This window comes from Onychomys torridus, chromosome 3, assembly GCF_903995425.1.
Source record: "Onychomys torridus chromosome 3, mOncTor1.1, whole genome shotgun sequence".
NCBI lineage: Eukaryota > Metazoa > Chordata > Mammalia > Rodentia > Cricetidae > Onychomys > Onychomys torridus.
In genome coordinates this window covers 28458098-28471809 of record NC_050445.1, presented here as the reverse complement: position 1 = coordinate 28471809, position 13712 = coordinate 28458098, and the positions used below count along the sequence as shown (strand labels likewise).

The following is a 13712-nucleotide window of genomic DNA, read 5'->3' as shown; positions in this document are numbered from 1 at the left end:
TATATGCCTTGAATTTTCAAGAAACTTTCTATATATGTAAGGGAGGACCATCATATCCTACAGATGACCCACTGGACCTACAGACACAAATCAAGTGAGTTGAGTAATAATGAAATTGGTAGTCATAGCTCAACTACAGAAAAATTTTGAGGTGAGGTTCTCTGAGTTACTGAGTAGATAAGATTCTATGGTATCAGAAGACAGAAAAAAAGCGATTAACATTTACATATCTCCACAATAAGAGCAGGTAAGGAAGCAAAGGATTAAAAAAAAAATCTTACTTATAAAAATTGGAACTGGACCCACCCTAATAATCTAAGAACATTCTAATCTTAAATTGGCAAAACAAAGAAAAACTCATTTGTTATTCACTATAATCCAATTTGAAGTTCCAGCTGAATATTGACCTTTGTTACAGAAGAATAAACAAGGTCTCAATGGAAAGGATCCCAACATATGACAATTTCAACCAGGTGGAGCTGCCCATCTGCTTCATTGTCTACTGACTACAAATAAAAGAGATCTGGGTTCTAGATGGTCAAGACTCAGGAGTGTCAACTCTTACAACATGCTTTCTCTACAAGTTCTCTACCAGCCGGGAGCTCTTATACATCTCCTGGTTATGTGCTTATTTCTGGAGACTGCCTATGGTCAGGACAATAGGTAAGGCACTCCTTTTCCCTCACCACCTTCCTTGGATATGTTCCTACTTAATGAGAACACATTGGATTCTCATTATTTGTGTCTCTGAGTTTCACTTTTCTAAACTCTGAGGCAATATGTAGCTTCTCAAGCCTATGTCCTGATACCAAATGAATAAGTGATAATTAAAAGTTCTGTTAAAAATGACTTTTCTGCCTAGGTTTATAGTCTTACCATTTTCATCAATATGAGAAATATAAGCAGAGAGGTGAGCTTGCCCTATATTTGGGGAATAAGCTATGGGTAGGCTGTAATTCATCTCTAATTTTAAGCTTTGTATATAGAGGCGAAGGAATGTACTTTCAAGACTCCCCTGGTAACAGAGTGGATGTCTTGACTCAAATAACAACAAAAACAAAACTAATAAATTACCCATAGAAAAATTATTGTAAAGCAAAGGCTAACATCTTCAGCAGCTCCAATATGTAGGGCTCTGTTGACCACAATGGAAGCAGATTTGTTTAAACAAAAGAAAAAAAATGCAGAAACTTGATTGTGTACCCCACTCTTCTATACAAGGTTCCTCATGTGCTAAATCCATTATCTAAGTCTGTGACAGAAGGAGCAAAGAAATATCAGATTCAAATTCCAAAGAGAAAATGATATATAACGGATTCTATGACTTTTGACAAGAGGAAAGCCTTGAGTTACAGGGAGAAATCAGAGTCCACTAGCAGCACACAGAACCATATGGGAAAGGAGAATCTACCAGATGGTAATGAATCCATGGAGATTTGGATGGGGAAATTTTACCTGCTAAGGGAGACCATTTCTTTAAGAGAGGTAAAGGTCTGGGCAACATAGGGAATGCTATAAAGAGGATTTGAATTGAGAATAGAACTTTTGTCAACTAGAACTTCTGGAGCTCCCTACATCAGGGCTAAAGAGCAGTGAGCTGAAGTAAAAATACTGAGGTGAATCAGTTGTTACTATAAAGCTGGTTGGTCTATATGACTGAATTAGGAGACTCTGGGGGTTTCAAATCCTTCTGCTTTGAGAAGGGGGATTTTAGATAATTGTATAAGGAAAAGAGAATAGTGAGTGCACTGAGGTAGACTGTGAAATTATGAACCGCCACCAGGGAATAATGACTGGGAATAGACAAAAAGAGAGAGAAGCTTTGCTAGCCCAGGTCTCCACATTCAAGAGGTGACCTTTTTTTTTTTATTTAATATATTCTGGCCTCCATTTGGCTCATCCTGTTGGATATGTGTGTTGGCTAGAAACATGGAATACTTTGAGAGAAGTTGCATGCAGAGGGTCCTTCCAGAGTAAAGTGTTGAGCTTCACAACTGTCTCCCGGACAGTTGGTTCCTGATACTCTCTGCTGTTAATAAAAGAACACCTGAGTATTGGATTTTAATGTGATTTTTTGTTTTTGTTTTTGCTTTTTCTACTGTTACAGGAACAATCTATTTTCAATAAACATGAAAATTTCTCCAATAAAAAATGCAAATGAATTTACAGTAGAAATCATGATTACAAACAATGTGGATAAATGTATAGCGGTAAGTGAGTAACTGAGAGCTAACATGAAAAGAAGTATTGTCATAAAGAAATTTCAGCAAGTTGATATGGTGCTAAATGCTGCCCTTTGAAGTGTTTCTGTGTACATAGCTTTGAAACTCAGAGAAATTGTGTTAGAAATGTATGTGTTACAAATTCCTAAAGGTAAAGTAATAGGGTTATGAAGGAGATTGGTGAGTGCAGACTTTTAACTGTGGGCTAAAGGTCTTCACAAGGAAACAAGAGGAAAATTTAGGAGGAAGGAAAAGGAATGGGAAGCATGAAAATAAGGAAAATGGAAGTGCAGCAAAGATAAACATGAGTTGTAATGAACAGGAGACTATTGGTCTTATGTTCCTACCTCCCTTCACGCCCTGACTCCACCTCATGCAGTAGTAGTGGAGAGTCAAGACGAGGCAGATCAATATACTTTGGCCGGTCTAAGAAATATAGTAGAGAGGTGACTGTACTGTCCCTTAATGTGAGGTCTCATTTACACCCTATAAGCATGGACACACACTGTCTCCACCTTCATTTCTGGGTCTACTTTCTTCTTCAGTTCTTCCAAATTCTTCATCTCCTGCTCATTGTCTTTCACAATTCCTTAACATTCTCTTTGGACTTTTAGAAAAGGGATACAAAAGAAAGTTTGAGGGCTGGAGATATGGTTCAGTGGTTAAGAGCACTTGCTGCTTTTTCAGAGGACCCTGGGTGGGTCATGTTCTAGGGTATCTGACACCATCTTCTGGTCTTTGTGGATACTGGATGTGCACATACACTCTCTCTCCCATATTTTATATATATATATATATATATATATATATATATATATATATATATATATTAAATCTTTTTAAAACTGAAATTTTTAAAAAATCATTACAAAAATAAGGGAAATTTTTAGTTATACCAAAAGCCATAATAGAAATACAGGGTAAAAGTCTCTGATAATTACCCAGATGAAAATAATGCTAGAAATGCATTTGATCTGGTAATGAGTAGATATCCTGATATTCTCTCTGTTCGATTTAGAACACAGTATTGCTTAAGCCATATAGAAGTCATTCCTTATATCTGACCATTGATTAAGTTTTATATCTCTTGGCTGAAGTAAAAACAATGTTTAAACACTAGTCAGCCAGGAACTTTTAACCTGGGACTGTTTTTATTTGTATAATGAACATCTTTAAGTCTCAAATGGTATCTGTCAATTTCACTCAGAAAGTACAAAGATTCATGAACTCATACAAGGGATACAAGTATCAATACTTTCATTTTACAATGACAGGAAGAAAAATCAGTGTAACAAGAACTGTGTCACACAGCTAAAAACAAAAGTCAGTCAGTTCACCACAGCAGAGTTGACAATCGGTGTCTCCTGCTTTAAACCCATATTGGTTCTGGAGGGGTTTGAGTCATTCTCTTTGACCCTGATTTAGACATCTTCAGCCTTAGTCCAGATGAAAAAGAATGAATATCCTAAACATAATACAACAACAATACTCTTTGGCCCTGACATTTCTAAAATAAAGTGCTTAGTAATCCAACCCTAAACCAGCTGATGAGTCAAACACACACACACACACACACACACACACACACACACAATTTCACTCCATTAGATGGAAAAATGTAATATATGACAACTTGTAAAAACACTTTTAAACTTCAGTCATTCACTATGCCAAAGATAACATCAGATATTTTCCTTCTTACACTCAGTGGGGCCAAAATTAAATTTGAAACATCATTTACAGACAACTTGCTAAGCATCAAGTGTACCCAGATAGTTAAGAGGAAATATTTGACAGTCCATTCACACAGTGCCCTGGAAAATGCTTATGTTACTTCATGGTCAGTCCCAGGCTGTCTTCTCTGTATTGACACTTTTTAACCCTTGCCCACTTCCTTTGCCTCAGGTAAAAGTCAGTACTGAGGACAATCCAAACATCAAGTATCTTTCTGCTCATGCAGCATACACTGCTTGCATATGTACCACAAACAACTTCTTCTGGGATATTCAAGTCTATGGTAATTGGGAGCATTTCCTACTTGCTTATGAATGTCAGATAACAGCTGAATGTCAGGATGTATCAGAGCAATAAAAAAAAAAAATAAGCGTTGGGGATTGAGCTCAGTGGTAGAGTGCTTGCCTAGTCCCAGGTTTGATATTCAGCTCCAAAAAAAAAGGAAAAAGTAAGTAAAAGAATCAATGTTATAGCAGAAAGAAAAGGGGAAAGTGAAAGGAGGAAACTGATGAGAAACCAAATTGAAAGGAAATGAGGGGACAGAAGGAGCTGAAATGAAGGGAAGGGAGTTCAAACAGCAACTATACCTTGCATATAGGAAGGGGAATCAGAGTGTATTAAAATCAGGAAGGGTGGAGATAAAGCTATGTGGAGTTCATAAGTTAACAGTTCTGCTTTTCCTTCTGTAGTAAATACTGTCCTACGAGGGAAGGCAGAAGTTGTGCCAGCTAAGGGCATATGTCCTGAAGGTGAGAAAATATACCCAGTAACTACCTACATGAGGACTGCTGCACGTGAAATCTCTGTACCATCATAAACTGGAAGGGTCTCCCCTACATCGAGACCACCAAACTCCCCACTTGGAGGAGAGCTCCTTTCTTGCATGTATCTCTGTAGTAAAATAAAATACAGTGAAATGAACTCTGTGCTCAAATAGCTATGTAAAAAATAAACTTCTACAACTTCACAATGAACTGTGTACATCTTTTTTCCCATAATTACAACAGGGCATCTGCTCAGAAAGCCCAAAGGTTGCTTTAACACTGTTTTCCAGGACACATTTACAAAAATGATATAATAAGTGTTTGAATCCTAGTGAGTGAGAACAGGACTGGGTCTCACCACTTAGCATAGAAGACAGAACACCCGAAGTCAGGATGAGCAACTGTTTCCAGAGTAACACTGAAATCTCAAAGTAGAACTGACAAAAGATTTCAAGTTCTTCCACCATTACAGTTCAACTACATCCCGCCGTCCCTCCCAGCTCTCTGACCTATACCTTTCTTCTTTTCAGCTACTGGCCAGAAAAAGACTCAGAGCTCATGGTGCATTTGGAAGGCCAGTCATTTTGTGTATTATGACTTTGACTTGACTGCAAAAAAAGGAAAATTCAGAGAGTTGAGTGATTCCACGTGTGAGTGTGAAACAAAGGCATGTTGTAAGCATGAAGCACAGCCTGTGGGAGTGCATAAATCAGCAAAGCTTTTGGACAACAGTCTGGAGTTATTTCGTCAAATACTTTACATACATACCTGATCTCCCAGGATGCTCACAATTTAAAGAGATGATGAGAGATGACACTCCCACACTGTGTTTCCTGGGCCAATATATTCTCTATCAAAGATACAGTGCCACTTAATGGCCATGCTTCCAAAATATATGCCACACATTCCAGGACCCTTCTTCCATCTCTCTCTGTCTCTCAACCATTGCCTAGGAGAGAAAGAGATCTAGGTCACCGGAAGTACACAGAGAACTTGATACAGTAGCACTGACAGGGGAGACAGACAGAAGCGATGCTGTGGTAGGGGAGTCTGAAGCTGAAAGATGCACAAACCCACCCAGATCCCAACCCACCTGTCCTCACATTCATCCCTCACTTTTCCCTGCCCACAACCTCCCCATACTCATCCTGGTCACAGCCAGGACACAATATATAGGACCACAGGAATTTGGTGACAGAACTTTCTCCAGAAGCCTAAGTTCAGACAAAGATAAATATAGGTAGATAGGATCTCCGCTCTACCTCAGAGGCTCAATCAATCAAAGGAAGCCTAGCACAGACTTGCTAATCTACCTCCAAACTGCCAGCTATAGGGGAGTGAGAAGGGGGAATAATCTCAGTAGAAAGTGGTCTTCAGGAATAGAAGCCACTAGAAAGAAGCACTGACCCAACCTGTCTGAATTTCTTAGACTAGTACCCCTCCTTAACACCTCTGGGCATGACATACACACACACACACACACACACACACACACACACACACACACACACACAAAATCATGGAATGGGGAGGTAGTTTAGTGATAGAGTGATTGCCTGGCATTTGTAAGGCACAAAATTCAATTCCTAGCACAATAAAAAAGGAAATAAAAAAGTTAAAAAGAGGAATTAGAATCTTCATCTTCCCAACTAGGAAGAAATACATACTGTGGGCATAATACCTTCAATTTCACTTTTTGGATATATTATAGAGCCATAGTGATTTAAAAAAAGAAAAGAAAAGACAGACTAATGGAACAAACTCAGACACAAGCATGAGTATATGCAACTTTAGCCACGTCATATTTGACAACGGTGCTGAAACACACACACACACACACACACACACACACACACACACACACACACACACTGGACAAAAGAAAGCATCTTCAACAACCGTGCTAGGAAAATTGGATGTCCAGATGCAGAGGAATGAAATTAGAACTTTATCTCTCACCTTGCACAAAAACTAACTATAAATGGATCAAATACCTAAATGCTAAAAACTGAAACTGCTAGAAGAAAACATTAGAAATACCCTACATGATATAGGTGGGGAAAAAAAGGACTTTTTGAATAGGACTCTGTTTGTTGCTCAAGAATTAATACCAACAGTGACAAGTGGGAATAAATAAAACTAAAAAACCTCTGCACATGTAAAGAGAACATCAAGTGGGTGAAGCAGAAGCCCACAGAACTGTATAGATAGTTTAGGACCTTTGCCAGCTATATATATGACAGAGGAGTAATACCCAGAGTATACACACATACATACATATATTGGTGAAATTATTAAGGCCACTCCACATAGTTAAAAGGGAGGTTTATTTTGTGGCGTAACTTACAAATGAAGGGATAGGTAACAGGGTCTGGGAAAGGTATGGCACAGTCCGGCAGTGTTCTCTGGAGAACTCTGCTTGGTCTACCTCCATCGTCCAGGGTCCTGGAACCAAGAGAGGCCTCTCCTTTGGATCCTGGGTAGTTAGCATCCTCTCTCAGCCCCGCCTTGTAGGTGTGACCATTACTGAAGCCTCAAAGGGGGTTGGAACTTCCAGGCCAAGGCTGGAATGGCTACCCACTACATGCATACATGCATGCATGCATGCATACATACATACATACATACATACATACATACACACATATATACATACACACATACATACATGCATATTTAAAAAAAAAACTCAAAAGTCAAAGAGTTAAAAATAAAGGGGTAATAAAGGGGAATCCATTCAGAAAATGAACCTGAGACCCGAATAAGAATTCTCAATTAGAAAGAAAGAAAGAAAGAAAGAAAGAAAGAAAGAAAGAAAGAAAGAAAGAAAGGAAGGAAGGAAGGAAGGAAGGAAGGAAGGAAGGAAGAAAGAAAGAAAGAAAGAAAGAAATGATGGCTAAGAAATGCCTCAAAAATCCCTTAATAATGAGTATTCTTTTAATAATTAATATCTTTAATAGTTAGGGAGATGCAAATAAAAACATCTTTGAGATTTCACCCCGTCAGGATGGGGGGTCAACCAAACAACCAACAGCAATGCTGGAAGGAGAGTGAGAGGAGGGAACCTCACTCCCTGTTAGCGGGACCCCGAACTGGTCCAGCCACTCCGGAAATCAGTGTGGAGAACTCTCAAAAAGCTGAAACTAAATATGCCATGTGACCCAGCTACACCACTCCTTGGCATCTGTCCAAGGGACTTGACACTCTACTCCACAGAAACTTTCTCCCCTACTCGACAGAAACTTGATCAACCAACTGATGCTCTAGTAACAACAGCTATGAGGTAGAAACAACCTAAGTGACTTCAGGCCAAACAATGGATAAAGAAAACATGGTGTGTAATATACTGCAGGATACTAGTCAGCTGTAAAATATAAAATAAAATCATGAAACTTGCAAGTAAATCGATAGGACTAAAAAAAGATCATATTGAGTGAGGTAACCCAGACACAGAAAGGCAAATGTGACATGTTCTTTCTCATCTGAGGCTCCTAGGACCAAACATTGAAATGTGAGCCTACATCTTGAAATAACTACAGAAACTAGGAAAGTAAGAAGGAACTACCACTGGGATAATTAGAGAGGAGACTAGCAGAGTATAAGTTATCTCTGACTGGAGAAAGGGAAAGAACAGGGAGGGCTCGAATTAGGCAGAGGGGATAAATACAGAAGGAGATAGGAGGGTTAAAATAACAGTGAGGATGCTTTAAAAGTTATGAAGAATCATACTATTTACTGTCTACCAAAAAAACTACAATACACATAAATCTGTGTTTAAACAAACATATATATATAATTCAAATGAAATTTTCTCATTTGGGTTGACAATGCTCCCTCTAAAAATCAAATACCATCTAACAAAATCCCAACACCAAGGATAAGAAGCCTACTTTGGAGTTGTTGGTCAAGGTTGTCTAAGAGATTCCCAAAACATTAAAAGCTATTGCTATTACCCTCACCCCCAGGTGGAAGGTAAGTCCCTATTTCTGAAGACACTATACATTTCAAACCCAGGGCCTAGAAGCTCCCGACCTGGAACTTACCTGAAATCCTCCTCCTTATGCACTAGCTTTCATAGCACTAAAAGAGGCCATGCTGGCTTTCAAAAGAGGAAAATAACCAACAGTCCTACTCAGCTATTATATAACATCAATGAACCACACTAATAACTAGCTATTGTAGAATATTATTTTAAGTTGTGTTATTTTTGTTGATGTTGCATTTGTTTAACTCTGTGAAGCTGTGTTACTGTGCCTGTCTAAAACACCTGATGCTCTAATAAAGATCTGAACAGCCAATAGCAAGGCAGGAGAAAGGACAGGTGGGATTGACAGAAAGAGAGAATATACAGAAGGAAAGAAAAAGTAACCAGAGAAGGAGGACCCCAGGAGCCAGCCACCCAACTACACAGCAAGCCACAGAGTAAGAGTAAGATTTATAGAAGAAAGAGAATGAGAAAAGCACAGAGGCAAAAGGTAGGTAGATGACATAATTTAAGTTAAAGAAAGCTGGCAAGAAATAAAACAAGCTAAGGCTGGACATTTATAAGTAATAATAATCCTCCACATGTGATTTATTTGAGAGCTGGGTGGTGGGCTCCCCAAAAGAGCCAAAACAAAGAACAACATTTTGAAGTACCAATGTGGTGGTCATATTTCCATAGGGCCTGAGAAAGTCATGGATCTAAAACTTACAACCACCACATTACTAAACCAGCATAATTCCTAACTACATTTAAATTTTTATCCTTATATTCAGAGATAATTGTCCTCACCCTTCATCAAAGAAACTTCTCTTTGCAACAGATGGAAACCATGTAGAAAACTATAACCAATCAACATGTAGATCTGTGGAGCCCAGCCCCAGCAGATATATCTATAGCACAACTCCTGAACCAAAGACTCGGTCGGGGATCATTGCAGAAGAGATGGTAAAAAGATCATAAGAGCCAGAGGATCATAGTAATGTCAGAAACTACAATCACAAAACCTTACCAACATGGCTGCCTAACCATGAGCTGAACAAGGATAATAATGGACATGCTAAAGTGGACAGTGGTAATCCCAGGAGGCCTCAACCCTACACACACAAAAACAAAACTAGAGACAACTAAGGAATGCTGAGAGTGGAAGAAATAGTCTTCTCCAGGAAACAGCAAATGAATTAGTCATCCAATATCAAATGTTCAGCCCTGAAAATATATTCATATAAATAGGATTATACAGACTGAGCAGGCTATATTTATGTTTTCAGAAATATATATGTATATGAATATATATATATATATATATATATATATATATATATATATATATATAAAACAAAAATTAATGAAGAGGCCATGAAAAGAGAAAAGGGAGGGGTCTGGAGGTAGAAAAGGAAAGAGGAAAATGATGCAATTTATATTATAAACTCAAAGAATAAAAGAAATAAAAAAAAAATCCAACTGGCCTTTTTCTTTCCAATGATGGTGCTTCTTTCATGCAGGACAGTAGGCAGTGAATGTACTACAAAGGCAAAGTGCACTCATACCTCAGTGGCTTATGATAGATAGCTAACGCTTCCAGCCCAAACTGTTGATGAACAAATAAACAGTACCACTGCCTACCACAGCTTTGCCATGGCTGATCATAAAACCCGAGAACACCATAAAGCTGCCAGGTCACCAGATGGTGGGAACAGTGGAAATAATGAAATTGAAGATCTTGGTGTACATGACAACTGTGTGGGAAATTATAGCTGAGCAGCCCTGTCATAGAAAAAAAAGGAGGAGAGCTCTGGTGTTCTTGTCACACACATTCCTGATTTTGAATGATATAAAACTGGCTCCTTGCTCACTTATTTATGTTCTGAAGCAGGCTCTTTCTGTGGCTCTAGCTCTAAGTTTTTGTCTCAGCCTCCTGGGTTTATGGGTGTGTGCCACCACAGCAAGGTATTATTTTATTATTTGATTTTTAAAAATAATACCTTGGAATAATGAGTTCAAGAAATCAAAATGTATGGGAAAGAAAAGTGAGAATGACATTTGTATGTATCATGAATTGCATGGTGAACTTGACGACACATGACTCAACATGCTTACTGTCACAGTGTTACAGTTGTATGACCGACCAGCTGAAAGCTCCAGACCCAAATCTGCTATAGAGGCACCAACATATACTTCAAATTTAAATAAGATAATGGTTGACACCTCAAGGTGGCATTCATGTGAGTCTGTAAGGTTCAAATAAATCAAATCAAAAATGAAAGAGGAAATGTTACAAACACTAATGCAATACATTGCTGTCCTGTGGATCAGAAATCCTAAATGGTGTCAAGATCAAGATGGGCTGCATGTATTCTGGAGGCTGTAGGTCCAACTTTGTTCAGAATTCTGGCAAAATTTTCAGTTCCCTTATACACAGTCCTGTACCTTTCAGAACCACAAGTAACAAAGACCTAATGAGGACCTTTACACAGAACATAAAATCTTTCCATGATGACATTTTTCTTCCTCTTTACTCACTTTCCCATCATCCTATATGTTTTCTTTGCCTCAGTGTATGTGTTATCAGAAACACCAACTGGATAACAGAGAAATCTCTGCTGCTTGGATGCTACTCTCTTAATCACATCCTTAAAGCCTCTTTGTCCTGTTAAATATTAAATGTACAAATTCCTGAGATTAAAACATGGGCATCCTGCTCACAATGCTTATTGTTAACATGTAGCACAATATGCCAGGGTAAAGAGAAGAGAATCAGAATATTGACTTGTTCCAAGATACTGTATTTGTTTATCATGTGGTGCTGCTTCTTTTCCCAAGAAGAGCAAGTAACTCTACAAGCATCTCCTTATGTAATGACAAGACCACTAGCATATTTAAGTGAGCTATCATAACTCCTTTAGATGTGACTGTTCATTAGCATAAAGGTGACTCTATATTTGTTCTAGTTACAAGAAAATTTACCCTTGTTTTTGTTAAAAGATCTTGAGAAAAATCCACAAGTGAGCTTCCATGGCCCCTAGCTCTGATAGATGTGAGCCATCCCCAAGTCGCTTTTCATCCTTATCTTGAGCACTTCTTTAACACGCACCCAACCTTGGCAGTTTTGGCACGTGGATGCTTCCTCATCCCAAATGAGACAGTACATTCATGTACTAAAAATAAATCCCTGGAGGAGACTGAATTTTTTTCTATTCATTCAGTGCCATTTGCTTTATTGTCATCACTGACCAATCAGTAGGTTTTCAACTTCTTGGAATAAAATATGAGGCCTTCAAATAGTTCCGAAACATGATGGGAGCCCAGCGAGCATTCCACTGAATCACATTAACCAACTGAGATTTACAGAAGAGCCCCAAGTGGAAGGTGGAGTTTTCTAAGGGAGGTACTCCTGCTGCAGGACTCACAACAAAGTTCCAAGCTGTTTCGTCTTGTACTTCCTACACGCCTCACCCAGACTTTACACTTACAGTAAATACTGAGTGGGTATGACAAGGGGAAAATCAAGTTTGGAGAGAGTCATACCTGAAATGCAATGCCCTTACACTGTGGTTGGAGGGAAGAGTGGAAACAGAAGAGCAATGGGATAGAAGAGCACCTGGACAGAAGTCAGCCGAGGGTACGGGAATAAACAAAAAGCTAATTCCTGAATTCAACATGAGAGAAAAGAAAAGTGAATCGTGAAAAAAATTATTTCATTCACCCAGGAGACAAAAGTGGTGAGTGTGGCTTAAGGAAGAGTGCATGAAATTAAGCAATGCAAAATGTAAAAAAAAAAATTTAGGTTAAAATCCACTTGGCCCATCTAGTGTGCACCAGAGGAGAACCAGAGGAGAAGAGAACAACGGTTTTAATTAGGTGGGGAAAGGCATTTACCTTCTAATGGACTCAGAGAAGATTTGGAAAGAGAAAACAATAAGAGTCCAAGAAAAATATGTTGATATGCTAAAAATTCTATAATGAAAACTATCGATCTTAATTTTATAACAACAAAAATATGAGAGCCAGTGAGATGGCTCAGCAAGTAAGGTGCTTCTGTCAAGCCTGAGAGCCTGAGTTCAGTCCCTAGGCCCACGTGATGGCACACTACAGCATACACACTAATGTGTGCTCAGGCACACACACACACACACACACACACACATACACACACACACAATTTATGTGTATTTTAACATCTTTAAATAAAGTAAGTATTTTTAAAACTTAATTTAGTTGCATGCCCCAAACAATAATATTTATTTTGGGAGATAGGATCTCATTGTGTAGTACTGGCTGGTCTGGGACTATTTAGACCAGTCTGGCCTTGCACTCACAGCTATCTACTGCCTCTGTCCCCCAAGGGCTGGGTTTAAAGGTGTGCATCACCAAGCTCGGCAATAACATTTAACTCATTTTTTTCATACTTTTAATATATTCTTTCCCTGAATAATTTATTAAAAAGCTGATTTACAACTATTTTCAACTCTTAAATACTATATATGTTCCTAAGTCATTGCTCCATTTTCATTTCTGTTGCAGTAATAAAATAGTCTTGACAGAGAACAACCTAGGAAGAAAAGAGTTTATTCAGCTTACAGTTACAGGTTGCAATCCATCATTGAGGGAAAGCTAAGGCAGGGATTGAAGCATCACATCCACAGTCAAGAGCACAGAGAAACAAAAGCTTGCTAGACTGCACATGCTCAGGTATCTTTCTTTGCTTATACAGCCCAGAAATACCTGGTCTGGGTATGACGTGACTCACAGTAGGTTGCATCTTCCAGAATCACTCAAGAATCAAGATCATCCCCTACAGATATGTCCATGGGTCCACAATACTAAAATGTTGCCTTTACTTAGGTATTTAGAGTCAACAGATAGTCACAGTGATTGATTCCTTATAAATCTTTCTAGAAGTTCCCCACATACCTTTCTATATTTATTCATTCACTAGAGCAGTCATTAGTAACGACCTCCTCTTGGGTATCTTTTGGTACAATTATTCCTTCAGTGTTCCTTGCTTTA

General features: G+C 38.5%; 1 protein-coding gene across 1 annotated transcript; it reads left to right on the top strand.

Annotated features, from left to right (window-relative positions):
- Positions 1–568: 568 nt before the first annotated feature.
- LOC118579997 (prolactin-inducible protein homolog) lies at positions 569–4773 on the top strand. The gene is made up of 4 exons (XM_036181839.1): positions 569–663; positions 2108–2210; positions 4128–4239; positions 4646–4773. Exons 1-4 carry the CDS (start codon positions 569–571, stop codon positions 4771–4773), a joined length of 438 nt encoding a protein of 145 aa, XP_036037732.1.
- Positions 4774–13712: the final 8939 nt, after the last annotated feature.

Bases quoted from the DNA above. Each gene is read 5' to 3' on its own strand.
- LOC118579997 (XM_036181839.1), top strand. From the start codon at position 569: ATGCTTTCTCTACAAGTTCTCTACCAGCCGGGAGCTCTTATACATCTC. The intron at 664-2,107 runs GTAAGGCACTCC...CTACTGTTACAG, and splicing joins GCCTATGGTCAGGACAATAG to GAACAATCTATTTTCAATAA. The intron at 2,211-4,127 runs GTAAGTGAGTAA...CCTTTGCCTCAG, and splicing joins ATGTGGATAAATGTATAGCG to GTAAAAGTCAGTACTGAGGA.